Genomic DNA, 21872 nt, shown 5'->3' with positions numbered 1-21872 from the left:
ATGTCGGATTCCTATCTGACCACAGCATCATTGCAAGATGGCGTTTGCTATTGCTTATCGGATTTGCCGAATTCTTTTTCGAGTCAAATTCGTTTAACATCAGTCATTGAAAAATTTTCAGGTAAATATTAAGAAAATTATTTGCATGTATCTTTAAGGAGAGGAAAGCAACATAATATGATTGTGCTTTTAATAACCCTGTCACATCGGAAAAGTATCCTTACCGACCTGCTACGGCGACGGAAATTAAGCTCAGAGCCCGTTAAGGTCGCTATAAGCGTGAAGGAAGGTTAAAATACCGTAAGATGGACGACGTTGTCGCCAAAAGCGTCGTTGAGATCGCCACGGAATCGAGAATGTCTGACAAGCGTCTAATATCTCCATAAACGCATTAATGAAGTGCATCAGACCCATAGATTTTATTAGGGAAGGAAGATCGCAGGTTGACAGTTGTAGTATTTATATTATTATTCTCGCGTTTTCTTCAGGTTTGTCGCCGACCGAGTGCAATTTTAGTCGGCGTAAGATCGCAAATAGACGTAGTCCTGTTTGTCGGGACCTTAAAGCGGAATGGGATCTAAGTAAGAACGCATGAACTATTAAATGGTATTTTAAGACCTAAAATATGAGTCCCTTTTTATTTGGTGCGAGTTTTGTGTCACGGTTCACTGTCGACGTTCATACCTTTTCATTTTAAAATATTCAGAAATTAGAATGTATAAAGAGCTAGGTTGGAGATCAAGAGATTATTAACTGGTATAATGTGTTCCCGCTTCCATAAAATGATGTTCCAATCTTTGAGTTTTGAATATTCACTCGCATCGTGTCTGCTTATTATATTATAAATATATATTATAAAGAACTACAATAGAAACTGACTCAGTTGATCGTACACCAAAACACATAAATAAATAAATTTACACTGAGATTGCGTTAAAACTATGTTTTTTTTATCATTCCATTGTCTTATAAATATATTATGTCGTATCCTTTTTTCAAGAATATCGGAAATCCGTTTTCGAATACTGGGCGAGGTTCGTTGACAACTTGTTTGTTTCATCAGAAGACCATAACAAAATAAATCACATTTTCATGCAGTTATATTAGTTTTAATTTTGATAACCTGTGCTGTCAACATAAGATAATAAACGCAAGATATAACATTTAAAATGTAATATTATTCCAGGACCATCTGAATGTGAATTGAAAGGTTATCAAGTATATGTAAATCTGGGCATTTGCCTGAAAATAAACGCAACTGAAGTTGGCTGGGATGCTGCTTATGACGTTTGCCAACAAGATAGTGGATATCTTCTAAATATATACACAGATGAAATATACAGTGCTCTTGAACAGTTTACCACGGATCATGGTGTAGGTAAGGAAAATGTATGATTAATAACCAAACAAAAGTCTAGTAATGCTGGTGGCACACGAACGTTTTTTGTCGCCGACGAGAATCTTGAGTAAAATATCTCATATATCCATGCCTCCCCAACAAGATGCTGACATTTTGATATTTGTTTCCGATTGTTTTAATCGTGTGCCCGCACTAACGGCGGGCTCCACAGGGCGAGATCAGACTATCAGAAAATGGCGAAAATATGACCGACTTAAGATATTCCGTCTCGTGTGCCCACAATCAGTTGGTGAAACTCTCGATAAAAAACCGTTCGTCTGCCCAAAGCATAAGAAAACAACAGAAGTAGAGATTATCAGAGATCTTCGTCATTAGTTGGTAACTTATTTACAGCCTTTGCTACTTTTCAGAAAAGGTATATATTGGTGGTTATGGCGTGAAATCTAATGGGTTTGAATGGTCGAGAGGTGGACAAATAAAAACTGAATATTGGAATGCTTATGAACCAGATAATCATCAAGGGACAGAATACTGTGTATCGTACTTCAATGGAGATACTATTGGCTTGTATGACATAGTCTGCACCGAAAAGCAACCATTTGTTTGTGAACTAATGCTTTAAATTCAACTTTTTTTCTGTTCCGGTAATACAAATTGCACCGAAGCATGCAGGCGTTCATTTTAACGCTTGTTTCTATCTCATTGTTTTGAAAGTTCTATGGATTACATAATTGAAATGAAAATTAAACTTTGTTTTACACACTTCTGCTTATGGAGCTAATGAAGGCATGGGATACGGGTTGGAATTAAAGTCATGGCAGTAATCTCCAGCAATTTTTCGAGTTCCAAATGGATATGAATGTTACCTTAACACATGGCTGTTTTATGCTTCTCTTTAACAACCTGAATTTGGAAAAAGCATCTCTGTTGGTAAAATTCACAGTGAGATAAGCAAAGCGATATTTTTCCATGGTCCAGCTTAAAAAAAGATAGCTGCTCTGTTTTACAGATTTGACAAATGAGTCTTTACACCACCAGACAATTTCTAATTAAGATGGGTTCCCTTATTTTCATTTATGAAAATGAAAACCCTAATACTTATATGAATAGAAAGTAGAGGTGTCCTAATGACTTGGAAAAATACCAGTTTGTCTCTCATGTCCATAATTAATTCATAATTAGCTAAATTAGAAGAGAATTACCAACAAAATTCCAATCAAGACCTATCAAGGACGGTCAAAAAGTCTGTTTATGAAGACTTACATACACGGACATTTATGATTGGTTAAAAACTATTATTATATGCAAAAAGATCATAATGATAAGATTAAGAATACATGATAATTCAATAAAAGCACTAATTAATCAAATAGTTTGCTTGATTTGACACTTAAAAAATAAAGAAACCCATCTTAAAGGCCTTTAAAAAAAATCTCAAAATCCACTATAAAAATCCCACATTTACTATTCTTGTTGGAACGATTTAAGTCCATCTAATTATATGGAATTGAGTTGTTTTTTTGTAGCATGTAAATGGTTTGGTCGATTAAGCCGACCTTATTGACTGGACTTATTAATGTGAACGAAATGGGGTTATATCATCGTCAGTATTCTAAGTACATGTTTATTATTATCGATGTAGAAGTCTTACCCAGTTTGTTTCATTGAAAATTACTCAGGTGGTTTTCAATGGTTCCAAATGAGTCAGTTATATGCCGACCTTAACAAACTTCATTTAGCCAAGCTCCGAATCTCATTGCTGATGCTTGGTAATAATGATACATACATTCCGTACATTGTAATCAATATTTTATTGATAAGAATATGATTTTTCTCTTCTAAATTTTAAATGAAGAATCTATTTCGCCATATGTATGGACATTTTGGAGAAGTCAACCTTCCTTTCCCGCAGGATAAAATATCAAATATATAAATATAATTTTCAGCTGTATGCTATGCATCCATGCTTAGACCTATGGTAAGTGATTCCGTTTTCGCATTCTCTTAATTGCATTGCGCAAAACAAGATTATAAGGTTCTGGTAATTTTGTACCTACCATCTTTTATATAGATTGTTTTCTGCATTATATGTGTAAAGCTTGGATTGCAATAATTGACAACCACACCACTTTCGGCATTTCCCACGCCATCAACTAGGTTTATCAGGGTTTGATTAGACCAAATTGTCGATTCCTATGTAGTTTCTTAAATTTCAGTTAAAAAAAAAACTCAACATATTTGCAGTGGCCGGGGAATTATACACATTTTCAATATTAAAAACGTAGTAAATAATACCTGAAAATATTTCTAAAATATGCTATGTTACAGCTGTGTATCTACGTGATCAAACTGAATTAGTTTTAAAACGGCTAATTAAAAACGGAGTGTACTATTTGTTAACTAAGCAGCTTATACTAATTTTGATGTTAATATCTTATAAAGAATCAATATTTTTAGTTGAAACTTTTAGAACACGTAGGAGAATTATTTCTATAGAATATGGCTTTAATTTTGCTTAAATCCGTATATTATTTTTCTAACAACTACCAAAAAGTTTTATAAACTTAGCAAGTTTACGTACACCTTCTAAATAGTTTTGAAATAAGATATTTGCATACTGCCTCTGTAATGTAGCAAAGTAGAATCTCTTTAGCCTACTAAACATAATTGCATTTGGCGCTGTTAAAGGAGAACCTTCAATATCCGTTGACCAATCATACCTTAGTTTCAGAAACAGGAATTATTTTAGCTTACATAATCTTTCAAACCCACGTATATCCATAATTATTCACGTTTGAAAGTTTTGTCTCAAATTTTAGTGAGACTATGCCATATATAGAAAACATATTTATATCCTAATAGACAGTTTGAGGTATATTTGAAGGGATTGTGCGATTTTTAGTGCGTTTTAGTACTTCTAAGACGATTACAGCATAATAGAGACCCAAATCAATCCCCGAAAATGCTGACTGTCCCTTTTAACGGTAAAGTGAATGATGATATAATATAAATTCGTATTTATTCAGAAAACTTTGTTTTTTTTTTTTTTTAGTTTTTTCAATTAAAAGCTTCACAGGCGAATAATCAATGATGTAAGCTTACTGATGCTACAGGAATACCATTGCGTTTCAATAATTCTAGTTTCTTTTGTAGTCAAAAATATCTGTGTTTTAACACAGAAATGTGGATATATGTTTATATTTAACAACGCAATGGTATTCTTTTAACGTCGGTAAACTTATATCATTGATTTTTCGTGAAGCATTTAATTGAAAAAATTTCTTTTTTTTTTAGTTTGTTTATACAATAATTCTAATGCTGCAGAGATATCAACACCGAATCTTGATCAGCGCCATGATAGCGTAATTTATTTTAAATATGAAATATGTCCGAAAATAGTTATCTCTTACGTAAATCGATATAGTTTTCCAAATAAGGTTTCGCATATTCTTCATTCTCTTTTATCAAGTTGCCATTAATAAATGTTAAGAGATGAAATTAGCAAAGATTGTGATAGAAAATTGTTTAGATTCATCTAAATTATTGGCTCAAACACACATGGCCAGTGTGTAAAATATTTATACCAGTTGGTTTCTTACCTGATGTAAGTCACGTTGAACCATGTAATAACATACAGGATGTTATAGTCTAGTTTAAGACAAGATTCAGTTTTAGATTTATAAAGGTTAAATATGTTTATTGTAACTTTGTACCTGCAGAACGTCTGCAGAGTATCTTTGTGAATTGGTAAACCTACCGAAATAAACTGTTCAATTTACCTCTTACATCACTCATATCCGTCATTACATTAAATTCTTTAAACACTTTAAATTATTGTTATGAAAAAAATATTAACCCCTTTATATGAATAGGGAAATCCCTACCACTCGGCTGTTTTGTGGTACTGTGTGGGGAACACTAGGTAACCAGCAACCAACAAAACTCTCTTAAAATGCGACATTTTATATCTGTCCCTGAACGTGTTGATATCCCATCCGTACATAAAGTTCGGGGAACGGGTAGGACCAGATTTGTCCAGCTATATTCGAGAGAAAAACATACAAAGGGACAATAATCTTATTCTCTCCTTCCAAGCGATGTACAATTTATGTTGCACGAACTAGTTTTGTCAGTCAATACTTCTTAATGGTCACGACAGGCGATAGGGCGACTTTCTACCAGTCGCAAACAGTTCCGTTTTTACCTAAGAAATAGCTCTTCAGTAGTCCCTGTGCAGGATTCTGTTCTGTGTACCCTTATTATTTTAAAATTGAAATAGAACAAAATTATTACATCAGTCGAGTTCAGACGTCTTCCAATGATTCACGCCTCGACTTAATATGATATGAATTGTGTGTGGACTGACATTGAAGTCACCTTCAAGGATTTTTCTAGCAGACGATTTCTCAATACGTCCTTGATTGAAGGTCAGTTTCATGAACGGCATTGAACAAATCAGTTTTTAATACGCAAGTACGGAATAAATGTATCTTATGCCAAACACATCAATATTGGTATACAAAGACACTAAATTTGGTTTATAAAGATAGAGGTAAGATAAGGTTACTTTTTTTAGTAGACACTTTTTATGTTCCTATTTGCTTATGCTGAAGAGTATTTTCGGCCCATTGACAGTTTGTCGGAAATATTAGCCACGCAGTTAACACAATCTTCGCAAAATTGTCCGTTTGGTACATAATTTTACGGGTGCATAATGGATGTTTCATATTTTATACAAATTAAATTGTGTTTTATATCCACGCATGCCTACACCCAACAAGTTTTATTTTGCAATAAAGCGACCATACACAACAGCCTTTTGTAGTGGATTAATATCAATAGGATCTCAACCGTTACATTATACAATTAATGCATAGTTATAGTAAATATAATGGCAAATATATCCGTGTTGTATCCTGTTACTTAATAGAGTAAGTTAATATTATTACAATAAATAATGGCGTGTCCTAAGTGTCGTGTACAATTCGTGTGATGAATGGCTATATTTTAAACGGCTAATTTGGAAGTAAAAGTGATATTTTGATCTGATATGCTCAATATATGCATGTAAGGTAAATAACGCATCGGGCGATTACTTATTTCTCAATGACACGAGTATAATAAGTCAATTTCTAAAAAACTGAGACTGTTTGGACGGGACAATATTCATCCATTCCGAAATTAGCTGGGAAATCAGCAAAGCATTTGTTAACCCTCGACTCTCCACGAAAAGCGCTCAAATAAGAAATTGGTCATAAATTCACGATCATGCACAAAATTCACGCTTCGTAAAAAATATAAATTTGTAGTTTAGTTAGAGTAGAATTGTCAACACGTCTAATAACACAGGGAAAAAACCATAAAAAGTACAAAGTGAATGATAATTTTTTCTTCTTTGAAGAAAAAAATTATAAATGTGTTTCATTGCCTACGATAAATTGGATTAACTTGTATGATGAAAATTAAGTAGCGAGATAGATTACTGTTTGTTTACTAGGTATAAAATGTCTATGATGTCTATAAAGCATTTCATGATGACGAAATTGTTGAATGAATGAATTGTTGCACATTAAATTGTGAAGTTATATGGTTGATGATGTCACTCTAATGTCACAGTGTTTTATACTAATGTCATCTTTATAATATCAAGCTATTACGGACATCGTACCTTGATTGCAATAGACACTTTTCTAGTATCACGGAATGCAGTGACAGATTGTATACATTATGGCTGCTGACAGACTTTCTGTCAAGGCCTCTGGTCGGCTATATTCGTCGCGTATGATCATATCGCTTCATTTACAAACGTTCATGATACATGAAGTCATGGTTTATAAGTACGATATTCATAATAGCTTGACATTGTGAAGATGCACTGATGTACGAGAGGCTTAATTTTTACATTAATAGACACGTGTTAACTTGCACATAATATTATATTTTATAACCACATTTGTCTCTGATTAGATTGTAATGAGGTGTGATTGTAACTATTGAACTAAGAGATGTATTAATATAATTATTATAGGATTATGATGATCTGGTAATCTGAAATCAATTGAATTGGTCTGTAAGCCTATATGTTTCTAATTCATCTTTGGACGAAGTGAAGTATTTAATTATAAGTATTTAGTAATGGAACACAACTCTCACAATGTTGAAGAAAACAGTCTTGTTACAGAAAACTCTCCATTGAACAAAGATGATAACAAGAAAGAAATATCCACAAAGACAGGAATAAAATCTCTCGAAAGGTAATCTAAAAGTCAGACATACGTTTAGCTAAGTACAACTAACTATTTTCAAGAACGTTTGGTGGCTACCACTACGTGCCCCACGGAAAGAGTCAAAATTGACAACACAACTATAAAGTTTACAAGCTACAAAATGTAGGATTTTTAGATTGTTAGAAGTTTGTACTAAATAAAATATCGCTCAATTACAGGGTTAAGAGACAAAGTGAAAGAACAACATCAGAATGTAGCGTAGACTCTAATGCCTCTAGTAAAAGGTTGGCATGGCACAGGATTAGTTCGTTAGACCTTCATCATCATGACAGCATTATTCAATTACCACAAGGTTTATCGGAAGACTTAGATACTTCAGATGGTACGTACACCAAAATCAGACGTCTGTGGTTCCTCAATTCCACTAAAACTAGGTATTTGATGAGGTCACTAATCGCGTAAATATACATTATCACAAAAGGCCCTTTGCCTTTAAACACTTAAGTTTAAGAGGAATAGCAGGAACCACAGACGTTTGACTGAAAATTTGAATGGTGCAAATTGATGCTGTCAGCCCCAAAACTCGTCAAAAATTAAAAACAACCTTTAAGGTGGGAAGATCCAAACCTCTCTACAATCTCTTTTAGGTGGAAAGATCTAAACTAATAATAGTGGGTAAAGTAAACAGATGAACTAAACGAGATCATTTTCTCCTTGATTTCTTCACAATGTACATGCTTACAAAAATGTTCAAAAGTAGCCGTATTTGATATTTTGTGCTCAACAGCCTGCATTCTTGAGAGTATAAATTCAGCAAATCGCAAAAAATGACAATAACTCCGATACCTGTATTGTATTTCCTTTTGTCGGAGATCTTGAAAATTTTCTGATTTCCAAATGTGCTTTTTCCTTTATATGCTAATTGCTGCTTTATTTTTAGTACCATGGTGGACATCGCAAAGATTTTTCCTCGCGATCATTTGTTTCTGTGGGTTTGCTTCTCTCTACGGTCAAAGAGTAAACCTCAGCATAGCTATAGTATCTATGGTTCAACACCAACCAAAAGATATCATATACGATAATAATATGACATATCTTGCCAACCTCTCCTTATCATCTAATTATACAACCAATGCCAAATGCCCAGAAGCATTGAAAACCGATTCGAAGGTAATAGTATGGATTTTATTTTATTTTTCAAAATATATAAAATACTCATAAAAAAGAAATTAAATTTGTAAAAAAAAAAGTGTTAATCGAACAAGTTTTCTTTTTATTTCTATTTGCGCTGTCGGTCTGGTTGGTATTTAAATATGAAGAATAATATGAATATTGTAAGATTTAATTATTTGCGCATTCTTTTATGTAAAATCACCCTCCGATTGATTGTATTTTGTTTAAAGATGGTTTCCTTTTTTTTCATTTATGAAAATGAAAATGCTAATACTTATACGAATAAAAAGTAGAGGTTTCTAATGACTTGGAAAAATACCAGTTTGTCTCCCATGTCCATAATTAATTCATAATTAGCAGAGAATTGCCAGCAGAATTCAAATGATCAAAGTCTTTTTATTTTGTTTATCCAGACTGTTCATACATGGACATTATTGATTGGTTAAAACTTTTAATTTTATGCAATAAGAACATAATGATATGATTGGGAATACATGATAATTCATTAAAAACCCCAATTATCGAATAGTTTGCTTAATTTGACAATGAAAAATAAGGAAACCCATCTTTAAATCTTATGTGCAATTTTTATGTTTCAGCCGGGAGAATTTCTCTGGAATAAAGAACTTCAAGGGTTGATACTTGGATCTTTTTTCTGGGGTTATCTTCTCCTACAAGTTCCCGGAGGATGGCTAAGTGAGAAATTCGGTGCTAAAAAAGTAATAGCTCTAGGCATGTTCCCAGTAGCCGTACTGTCAATTCTTACTCCAGTCTGTGCCAGGACTAATCCTTATTTATTAATAGTATTAAGGATAATACTTGGAATAGGTGAGGTGTGTTAAAAAAAAATCATCATTTTTATGTCAAATATTTAATTTCAGTTAATGAGTACTTTAAATTATCGTGGCCACAAAAAGATTTAAATTTTAAAAAATTATAAACATTAAGACTATACGCGTCTGCGCTCGGTCACAGATAATGCAAACTAATATACAAAGTTGATTATTGAACAGAAGCTTAAATCTAGTCACCGGTAGTGAAAGTTGAAACGTAGTGTGTAATAAAACTAAGTAGTATATCATAAAATTGTGTCTGTTATTTAATGTGATCTCTAAAATGTCGCTAAAAAGGATTAGGTTAACATGACAATTGCTAACCTGAACTGTAATACGACTCTTTATCACACAATTATTTTCATATAAGTAACATTGCAATTGCTAACAATTGTGTGCCAAAATAAAACCAATCCAAACTTTAACTTCTTGCTTCTTGATGTCCAAGATCTACTGACAAAAGTCTGATCAACAAACTTGATGGACAGTTCCTTTTAAATCACCAAATCACGATTTTAAATCAACAGTTATAACAGATCAGATTGGCGTATTTCTTAATTCCTTTATTAGCCAAGTAATCTTTTCATTGAGAAAATCGTGAATTTCAATCTAGTACAAACAAACAACAATAGACAAAAGGATTTACAATAACAATATTGTTTAGCAACAAGTCATGAGAAAAATATGTCTTTTTTCAGAGCGTCATGTATCCTGCCGCACAAGCTCTATGGGCCAACTGGTCACCCCCTAATGAAAGAAGTCGTCTAATTGGTCTTTCCTACGCAGGTAAGATTCAGTTATTAAGAAAGTGTACATGAAATTGACTGTTAATGGACAAACAATAATATGGTTTATATACTTTTTATTACTTAAAATAATTGCAGCAAAATATCATACTTACAGGAAAATTTCATACTTAAGTGCCACATATTTAATTTTGGTCAAAGCAGCAGCTGGTGAAGCAAACCGTTGAAATATCGTTCGTTCTTTTTTGGAATGATTCACTACTATTTGTATTCCACTTTGAATCAGGAAACTACTTTGGGCTTCAGCATCATAAAAGGAATCAGAGAATTTACTGTAGAAAGAACCATTTCAGATACCATAAACATAACACAAAGTTCTCTTTCAGAGGACGAGGACGTTTTGGTCCACACCTCTTACTTGCATCTGAATATATTAATCCCAATGTGCATCATTCCCAGTAAATAACTGCATTTCTTTTCAAGACAGTCAAATACTCAAATTTCAGGAGGACAGTTCGGCAATGCTTTGATATTTCCTATAGGTGGATTCTTGTCGCATTATGGATTTGACGGCGGATGGCCTTCTGTATTTTATGTAATTGGTAAGTGCAGTTTATGATTTTAATCATGTATGTCCATATTATGAAAGAGTACAAGTCTACTGCGACAAATCTCTTGATGTTGCACATGAATTCAAATTTAGTTATATCCTCTCAGCACTTTGCGAAATACCATGGTTGGTAAGGTTTTACTTGAAGGGACGAGTTATTGGAAGCATATCTAATATGATAATCATACAACTATTTTAATTAGCATGAAACGTACTCGAAACCTTGTCTTCGGTCCTGTATATAATAACGTGTGAATTGAATTTGGTCAAACGCAGTTACTGGCTATCAATAACGATTTCAACTATTAAAACTATCTGTATTTTTATAGGTTGCCTGTCTTTCATATGGGTAGTATTTTGGTGTATTTTTGTGCATGATTCACCAAATGAGTGTAAAAGAATAACAGCGGTAGAAAAACGGTATATAGAAGCTAGTTTACATGTCAACAAAAATATTAATAAAAGGGTAACTCTTTGTATTTCTAAGATGACAGACAAGGTGATAGTTTGTAAAATCTTTGAATTGTTCGTGAATGGTCGGAATTAACATAATAAGCACAAGCAGTTTTTCATTGGAGACTAAAATAAAATCAAATTTTATATGAACATTTCAGGGTTTAAATGAGAATTTATGATTATAAGTTGTAATTAAAGGAATATTGGCATCAAATTGGCTTAACAGTTGAAAAGATATAATATCCCTTGATATATACGATAAATCAATTGAATAGGCTTAAATATGTCATCTGAAAACTGCAACTGATAAAGGCCATGGAATGCCATTTTTAGGGTTTGATTTTGGCCTTGAATATAATATGCAAATAGTTTTCAGAAACACTAGAACTGCACAAAATCACAAATTCACATAAAGCTGTAACTAGAGTATTTACTTTTGTATATTGTTTCATTCACAAGCCTGTACCCAAGTTTGGGTTGTACGTCGTTGATAAGGTCTATAAGAGAAAATACCATTGACGTCGCTGTACGATAATACTCAAGTCTCAAACCGTTCTTAAGCTTACTGATATTACCTACTAGTTTAGCGGAACTATTCCCGTTTTTGAGACCAAAGTACGATATACTCTCGAAAATGGCGAATCGGTCGTTTTAATTAAATATTTAGTATTACTTATTAGATTGGAATGTCACTACTTACCACATTGTATATATTTCTGTAATCAGGATCAAAAAACCCCATGGAAGAAAATATTTACATCTAAAGCAGTCTGGGCTATTATAATTGGTCATGTTTGTGGTAATTATGGAATCTATATGTTACTGACACAGCTACCTAGTTATATGAAAGAAGTGTTAAAATTCGATATTAAATCGGTAAGTGCACTTACCTGAAATATCTAAAATATAAGGGAAAAACGATTTTGGTTATCAACATATTGCAAAGACATAGCTAACTTGAAGATCTTATAAAATGTCAAAACCAGGCCCCATTCCACAATAAACCTTACGGAAGCGTAGTATTTCTCATTCTAAAACACACTCGGGGTCCTGGTATCTACGGTGAGAGTTATTGGTTCTGAATATAATAAATGTTCTTGCTTGTAGTGTATTAATCTATGACAAACTATGATAATGTTTCACAGATCGTTTGAATTGTACTATTTAGTGTTTATTTCTTTTGGGTTACCCATTTGCTTTTTATCAATTTATTTATTAAGATAATTGGCATTTCAGAATGGTCTCTTTTCGATGTTGCCGTATTTGTGTTTTTGGTTTATGATAATTGTATCTGGGAATATAGCTGACTTCATGATCAGAAAGAAATATTTCTCAGTGGCCACAACAAGGAAAATATTTTCAGCTCTAGGTAGGTGTAGGTATTGAAGTCCATTGCGGATCTCAAAAACATTTTTTAGTAGAGCATCTTGTATTCACTGTATACATTGAGTATTCGTTTGCTGTGTTGGTTATGTCAAACAAATGTCGATTGTGATCGGTGTGCGCAAGTACTATGACCTTGAATAGGTCGTCTTCACTCATAATTTCAGTCGATCCAGATGTACATGGGTACGGATAATCCGGGAAAGATCAATGCCAAGAGGTTTGGCTTAGGTGAACCTAAGTTATCATTGTTAAATATAGTTGCTTCTTTGCTCTTTTTAACAAATAGAAAATATTTTATATTTGTAAAGGCACGGTATGTCCTGGGATATTTCTGATTGGTACAAGTTTTATGGAATGCGATCAACAAATAGAAGCTGTGGTTATGGTAACGTTAGCTGTAGGGATGTGTGGATTTCATTTTAGTGGCTTCTTCATAAACCATAGTGATATAGCTCCACGATTTGCTGGTACATTATTTGGTATATCAAATACTGCCGCCACAATTCCTGGTATATTAGCTCCTTACATTGTGGGTGCTTTAACTAAAAACGTAAGTAGAAAAGCAAGAATCTGTTCAATACTATTAATAAGGAGAGAGTGTTGTATTTTATATATCAGCAAAATATAAGGTTTTTTGATAGCCAGGAAAACTTTAAGAGATAAATATATAACAAGAGAGATAACTCTTATGAAATTTTCTGACCTGTTCTGTGTGATATGAATTTCTATTTTTGATGAGGAACCCAAATCATAATTATGAGTAAACAAATCGCACTCCATGTGAAATGGGTCAAATGCTGCTGGTCAAAGAAAACTGAAATATTTCCTGAAGATTCACACTATTTGGCTGGCAACCGTCTTGGTTGTGTTGTTTCCAAATGTAATTTATGTGAACTTTTCCACCTTTTTACCCTAACTTAAAATATTTCATTTCTAAAGCGTGATTGTATGTGAGCGAATATTCTGTGGCCAATAATAGCTGAAAATGAATGTATTTTCAGGGTACTCGAGAAGAGTGGCAAACAACCTTTTACATAGCTGCTGGTGTTTATTTTTTTGGAGCTGTATTTTACGCTTTGACGGGGGAAGGAGAAGTACAAGATTGGGCTATGATACCAGCAAGTGAGGATACAGATGTCTCAGAATTAACAACTTTCAAACAAACACCAAGTACACTCAAAGGCGACGATACTCAAACGTTACATAATGGAGTAAAGTCAGTTTAAGCACCAAAGTAACTTAAATTCGAGTGAATCTTATTCTATTTTCCATTGTTGTTATACCTTGAATTTTCCTTCAGAAAATAATGTTAGCTTTATAATTCCATTCATTCAATATAAAAGACATGTTGATATTGGTTATCAAACCACACGGAGAAAGGGGAAATCAGCACACATGTGGGTAGAAAATAATTCCTGATCATTCTACATGAGGAATCTTAATCTGATAGAAGCACTCCAGGCGAAATGGGTCATAGTCCTTATTAGTGGTATATCTGGCAAACGAAATATTTTAGCTTTTAAAATGGGGATATAGGGAACCCAAATCAAATCATGGAAAATTGTTTGTAATGTAAACACAGAGCCAGATCAAAGTCATCTGGGATACTAAATCATGATTTAGAGAGATAATCACGCAGAGCAAACATCTGACTTCCTTGTGACCGAATTTCATGCCTTTCCTAAGCGAGACCTGTCGCTAAATCCATAATTGCAGAAATGTACGTTGTTCTGCTATATTAATTGACGATATGAGACATTTTTAAGATGATTTACATTTTTAATTCATTACTTAACATAACTTCGTAATCAAGTCAAAGGTATTCTGAATTATTTTTGGGAAGATATAATTTCTCTCTAAAAGATACCTATAAATTGGGCTTTGTTGTCTGTAAGAGTTTACGAATTGTGCACATTTCCTCAAAAATCGTGATAAAGTGAAACGAAAAAGTCATTCCATCAGATTCTGTAGAACCAGAAAATACAACTTTTGGTAAAAGATAATACAACTTGGGTAGTTCATGCAAATTTAGAACAAATGCGAGACGCAAAAATAAGTGGTGCAATAATAAGATCTAGAGCTGAGTGGCATGAAGAAGGAGAAAAACCAACTAAATTTTTTTTTTATCATTAGAAAAACGTAATTACACAAGTGAATTAATAAAAGAACTAGAATTAGAAAATGGGTGTAGAATAACGAAGCAAGAAGAAATTATTTTACAACAGGCAACATTTTACAAAAAATTATATAAGACTAATAACATCACTAATTGTATTATCTTTGAAACTGATTCTTGGAAAAATATGCAATTTAAGGTTCTCTCAGAACAAGAAATAAATCATCTAGAAGGACTCCTCACTATGAGGAACTTACAGCCAGCCTTTCTAAAATGAAATCTAATAAAAGTCACGGACTAAGCGGTTATAGTGTTGAGTATTTCCAATTTTTCATCAATGATTTAGGATATTTCTTGCTACGGTCTATTAATCATGGTTTCTAACAGGTGAACTAAGCCAAACACAGAAAAGGGGGTAATCACATGTATTCCTAAAACTGATAAATAAAGATCACTTCTAAAAAATTTGAGGCCCATTTCTTTACTTGACATACCGTATAAAATTGCTTCAGCTTGTATTGCCGAAAGAATTAAATCAGTTCTGGATTCTATTATATCTTCGGACCAAACTGGCTTCATTCCAGGCAGATTTATTGGGTAAAATACCAGACTGATTTTTGATACTCTTTTTGAAACTGAAAAACAAAATCTACCGGGACTAATTTTACTAATTGATTTCGAAAGCGCTTTTGACACTGTCAGTTGGGATTTCATGCAAAACGCTTTAAGTGCTTTCAATTTTGGGCCATCAATAAAACTTTGAGTTGAACTTTTTTATAAAAACATTGAATCATGTATTATTCAAAATGGCCATCTCTCAAATTTCTTTGAATTAGGACGTGGATGTCGCCAGGGGGATTCTTTATCACCATACTTATTTCTAATATGTGCTGAAATACTGTCGATTCTGATCAGAAATAATAGGAATATAAGGGGGATAAAAATAAATGATAATGAAAACTTGTTATCACAGTTTGCAGATGACACAGCCATAATATTAGATGGAAAAGAAACCTCCTTGAGGGAAACACTCAACATTTTAGATTTATTTTACAAAATGTCAGGCCTTTAAAGCAAATTTAGATAAAACTAAAGCAGTCTGGATTGGGTCAAAAAAATATTCAAAAGAAAAGCTAAGCACAGATTTGAAATTAATATGGGAACAAGGAAAGTTTAAAATTTTAGGGATAATGTTTACAACTGTTTTGGAAGATATAACAGAGTTTAACTTCAGAGAAAAGATAAATAGCGCAACATGATGATGGAGTCCAGTATCAACAGCGCAACAATGTTACCACCCTACGAAGAAGAATTCGAAACAGTTGATAATCTTCATTGGTCTCCAGAAACAGCAAACAGCATTTATTTGTTTTGGATACACCAGCTTCAAGCATCGAGTAAGTCTTTAAACTAATTACTGGGGATAAAAATACTGAGAGGCCACCGCTAGGCCAAACTGTAGTTAACTTGAGCCGCAAAATTCTCACACCCCTTCAGCATTCAATCTTAGACCGTGGACTTAAGTTTATTCCCACACCAAAGATAGCTAACTTGAATTATCTCCGACCATCCATTGAACGATTTCAACGAAATCTTAGCTGCACATATTTTTTTCGAAACCACCCCCCACGTGGTGCTAGAACAATGTTTATTCCCAAATCCACGTGGACACCCCCTCAGGCCGCCATCCATCCTGAAATATTGAAAGCATTTGCTAGTATGAATAGCCAAACAGTGAACCTTTCCATAACACACGAAAAGCCTAATCTCACACGAGTGGAACGTGAAGCGTTAAACTTACTTAAGAAAGACGATAGCATTGTTATTAAAAAGAGTGACAAAGGTTCATGTTGTGTCATTCTGAATAGGGAGGATTACGTTTCAGAAGCAGAGAATCAACTGAATAATCCTAAACATTATGCCATTTTATCGAAACCAATTTTCAAAGAAACTGCTAACATGATTAATAATATTCTTGCCGATTTAGTCAAAACTAGTTATCTCAAACAGAAACAATATCACTATCTGTCTGCCAAACCTGATTGTCGCGAGAGACATTTGTACACTTTGCCTAAAATCCATCAGAATCCAACCAAGGAGTGGTTTATCGCGAATAAAATCCCTAAAGGCCGCCCGATTATATCTGACTGTGGTAGTGAGTCATATGCAGTGTCAGAATACATTGATCATTTCTTACTACCTCTAGCATGCCAACATCGCGCCTACCTTAAAGACACAACCGATTTTGTCAATAAAATAAAAAATCTTCGAGTTCCCTCTAATGCTATTTTAATTTCTATCGACGTTTCTTCTATGTATACCAATATCGATAACACTACTGGTTTAACGGCAGTTCGTAAAGCTTTTAATAGAAACCCAGATCCAAACAGACCCGACGATGCAATTCTACAGCTTTTAGAGATTTGTCTTAGTCGAAACGATTTCACATTTAATGGTAAAACATATTTACAAACTTCAGGGACAGCAATGGGCAAACGATTCGCCCCTTCGTTGTTGAGGGTGCTGAGTTTCTGTTGTGCTTTCTTCGAGATTTTATTTGAAATGGCTATACATGTGAAGAGGATCTTGGAGTTTGGGAAGGTTTTGTTGGCTGTGGCGATTAATTTCTGGGCTTGGTTAAAGGAGGTCTTTGGTATCTGATCACGGTTGTTGAGGCCTACATGAAGAATAATGGTAGTAGGTTTGGGATCATGGTCGTATGATTCCAGGATTGACTGTATGTGATGGATTTGGGCACCGGGGTAAGAATGTATTTCGGTGTCCGAACTGGTTTTGGTAATTCGATTCAGGTTAGATGATCCAATTATTAAGGTTGATTTCTTTAGAGCAGGTAGTTTCCATAATGATTTGTCCTTGGTTTGGTGATAATACGGTTTGGTAGCGGATATAATGGTCGTCGACGGTGTGATTGAAAGCCAGACAAGATAAAAAGAGAAATTATGAATTATTTCACAAACAAACATATAAATTTCAATGTATTTTTATTCTCATGCGGTTCCACATACTTGGAAAGTTTAAAATCAAAAAGTCCTTTTTGGAAAGATGTTTATAGTTCGTGGAAAAGTTTATGCAATATTATGAATGATTCTGGAAAAATCATAGCCTACCCCATCTGGTTCTCTGGTAGTGACAAATTTTTTCTTAAAGAATGGTTTGATAAAGGGATACGTACAAATTTAGATCTTTTTAATAAGAGTGGTGAAATGTATTCATTTAACGATATAAAGCGTATATTTAGATTATGTAATGGAATTTTCCTTGACTACGAAAGAATTATTCGAACAGTCAAAAAAGTATATAAATACGATTGTATAAAACCTACAAAAATGTATGGCCCAAATCTCTCAATATATTATAAAGTTCTTTTTGAACAAACTGGCAGTAGACATATATATGATCTTTTAATAGGAAATAATTCAGTAGAAAATATAAGTCAATTAAAATGGGAAAATAGATTTAATCAAGAAATGGACTGGAAAACAATAAATATGATCGCAGGACGAATTCTTCAAATACTAAAATGATAGAACTTCAATTTAAAATCCAAAATAATATATTAAACAGTAACGTCTTTCTTTTAGGATAGGATATGTGCAAAGTCCACTTTGCACCTTTTGCCAAGAGGAGGAGGAAACATTAGATCATCTTTTTTATGCGTAAATGTATTCAAACCCTTTGGAATCACATCACTTTACTTTTAAAACAAATGCAGATCGATGTTTGTTTAGCTACCCATTAAACTAAAATCCAGAGATAAATGTGTCTTTAATTGTAAAATATTATATATACCTCTGTAAAAGGCAAGACAGGAAGCCAACTATCCAGAACATGATTATTTACATTAATTCACAAATTGACTCTGAGTATTTTCTATCTCTAAATCATAAAAATTCCAACACCTTTAGTGAAAAATGGCTTCTTTTCCGCTCTATTCTCAATAATGTAGAATAATTTAATAACATAAAACTTGTATCTGTTTTGAAAAAAAAAAGAATTCCGGATCATTATCATTAGCGTTTTTTACCTAATTGTTTATTTAGACATGTGTAGCTTCTCCATTGATTTTCGACTTTTCGCCCAATGGCAACATGCCCCATTTTTGTTGAATGAATGCCGTGCTAGGCTGGATCGAAGCTAGGTCTTCAATGTTTCTGATTATTTCAAATCATAATATATACAATGCCTTGAAGGAGCAGTTGTTGCAGCCAATGCCTATTTTTGTAACAGTATCCAGGTCGTACTATAACTGTACAATTTATACTATGTTTTACTATGTTTTTACTGTATTTTAATATTAATGTATATGTATAGATGTTCATCTTGTAATAGACTTTTGTCCAATTAAAAAAAAAAAAAAACTAAAAAAAAAAACTTAAAACCTTGAACTGTTGAAATAGATTCAGGATCGGTAATATTACTTGAAGTTGAAACATTATTCAATAACCTACTGTCAAATTCAGGGCTTATTTTGTAACAGTATCAGATAGGCCCGTTACTTTATTGTTCAATTCACCAAAACCTGTCATATTTTGAATTCCTGTACGTTTAGATTTACCACTTTCAATATCTGTTTGCTCTGTTTTTGAATCATCTGTTCTAGAAATTCTGTTTCCACTACCACGTGATCCAACGTTTGGTTTCGATAAAACTATCCACACACCATAACACGGTAAATTTTCACAGTAAATAATATTAACAGCGTATATTGTTGATTCGGGAATCAATTATCATATTTTTGAACATATTTATTCTCCAGCTAACACTGTCAAATTACTTTCAAAACTTTGAAGGATCCAATCCGCGCCGCCATGTTTTGTCACCAACTGGCGCCCATCTATGCCGTTCTTATGTTACAAAGTTCAATATCATTCGTTTTTATACGCCCACATCAATATGTGGTCGTATATTGTCGTCGCCCCTGTCCGTCGGTCAACATTTCTTGTGAGCACTATAGAGACTACAGTTTTCATCTAATTTTGATAAAACTTGGTGTGATGCTTTAGATTGATAAGATCTCGGTCAAGTTCGAATTTGACATATTTTCGATGAGATATGATACGGTCTTTGAGATATTGCTCTTGACTTTGTTAAAACGCTTCAAAATTTGTTAAAAATAGATCGTGAGCAGGATTGAAGCTACAGTTTTCAACCGATTCTGATGAAACTTGGTGTGATCATTGGAATTGATCTCGGACAAGTTCTAACATGACGCATTTTCGATGAAATGTTTTTGAGTTATTGCCATTAACTTACGAAAAACGCATCAAAATTTGTTTGTGAGCAGGATTGAAGCTACAGTTTTCAACCGATTTTGATGAAACTTGGTGTGAGCATTGGAATTGATACGGACAAGTTCTAACGAGATATTTTTCATTAGAGCTGTGTGATTTAATTGTTTGTTGTATTTGGGTTATTTATATTGATTTTAAAAAAAAATTGTGGAATTATTCAGCATAAATAACTGGCATATATATATATTTGAATTCAAACTAATAAAATTTCTTCAATTGCTGTTTAGCTACCCATTAAACTAAAATCCAAAGATAAATGTGTCTTTAATTGTAAAATATTATATATACCTCTGTAAAAGGCAAGACAGGAAGCCAACTATCCAGAACATGATTATTTACATTAATTCACAAATTGACGCGTACTTTAGTCACTAAAGACTGTTTTATTATTTCTGACAGCTGCTAGTGGGCGTATGTTACCTTGCATCTCAAGCAATCTTTGTGAATTTGTTTGACAGTTGATACAACGTCTTCCGTAATGTATATAAAGTTTAATGATAATAAAATGTTCATTCTTACAGATTCATAGAGGCTTTTACGCATAATATTGGCAAACCGCCTATTTCTATCCGCACAATCCTGTATTCTCAAACTAGAGTTATCTCCCTTTTCATATATGATAATATTTTGACGGGATAAGTTATATAATATTTAGGAATGTATTTAATCCATCTCTCGCGATGTTATTCCATCTTCCGGTTGCAATGGGTAAATGAGGTTTTAAATTTACTGAAATATATTCTTAGAAAAGAGTCCAGTTTCAGCAGATATTCTTCGGTGCTAAATATTATTGTTATATTATTGTAATATTGTAAATCTATTGGGAGTTATATATTTCTAATTTTCCTATTTAGTGCAAACATTTTCATGTTTGTCCAGTAGATGCAAAACATGTCCCTGTATATCAGAAACTCATTATTTTGTAAGCAACTCTACGAATAAAAGGTACTCGATTCAGGAACATCTAACATGTGAACATTCGAATGTAATATATTTAATTTCATGCAAGAAATCTCAAACAGAAACAATATGACTATCTGTCTGCCAAACCTTGATTGTCGCGAGATTTGTACACTTTGCCTAAAATCCATAAGAATCCAACCAAGGAGTGGTTTATCTCGAATAAAATCCTTAAAGGCCGCCCGATTATACCTGACTGTGGTAGTGAGTCATATGCAGTGTCAGAATACATTGATCATTTCTTACTACCTCTAGCATGTCAACATCGCGCCTACCTTAAAGACACAACCGATTTTGTTAATAAAATAAAAATCTTGGAGTTCCCTCTAATGCTATTTTAATGTCTATCGACGTTTCTTCTTTGTATACCAATATCGATAACACTACTGGTTTAACGGCAGTCCGTAAAGCTTTTAATAGAAACCCCGATCCAAACAGACCCGACGATGCAATTCTAGAGCTTTTAGAGATTTGTCTTAGTCGAAACGATTTCACATTTAATGGTAAAAAATCTTCGAGTTCCGTCTAATGCTATTTTAATTTCTATCGTTAACATAGTAAACTAAAAACAATCAGTACATAACAGATACTATACTTCTCGCACATCGGGCAAGTTATTTTTTCTAAATTCAGATCAGAATAAGAACAGAAGAAAACCCAACATTAGTGCGGAGCAAAACGGACGAACTCGAG

General features: G+C 33.3%; 2 protein-coding genes across 2 annotated transcripts; both read left to right on the top strand.

Moving 5' to 3' along the window:
- Window positions 1-979: 979 nt before the first annotated feature.
- Window positions 980-1982, top strand: LOTGIDRAFT_155135 (hypothetical protein; the record flags this gene model as incomplete). Its single annotated transcript, XM_009065636.1, has 3 exons — window positions 980-1034; window positions 1187-1378; window positions 1771-1982. The coding sequence occupies 3 exons, from the start codon at window positions 980-982 to the stop codon at window positions 1980-1982; spliced, it is 459 nt and encodes a 152-aa protein (XP_009063884.1).
- A 6520-nt stretch (window positions 1983-8502) lies between these two features.
- On the top strand, window positions 8503-14017 carry LOTGIDRAFT_107883 (hypothetical protein; the record flags this gene model as incomplete). The annotated part of the gene is made up of 10 exons (XM_009065635.1): window positions 8503-8634; window positions 9056-9094; window positions 9360-9595; window positions 10294-10379; window positions 10846-10941; window positions 11279-11415; window positions 12132-12281; window positions 12642-12774; window positions 13100-13341; window positions 13793-14017. The coding sequence occupies 10 exons, from the start codon at window positions 8503-8505 to the stop codon at window positions 14015-14017; spliced, it is 1476 nt and encodes a 491-aa protein (XP_009063883.1).
- Window positions 14018-21872: the final 7855 nt, after the last annotated feature.

Source organism: Lottia gigantea (genome assembly GCF_000327385.1).
Source record: "Lottia gigantea unplaced genomic scaffold LOTGIsca_7, whole genome shotgun sequence".
Taxonomy (NCBI): domain Eukaryota; kingdom Metazoa; phylum Mollusca; class Gastropoda; family Lottiidae; genus Lottia; species Lottia gigantea.
Note: the sequence above shows the minus strand (reverse complement) of the source record. Positions and strands in the feature narration are given on the sequence as shown.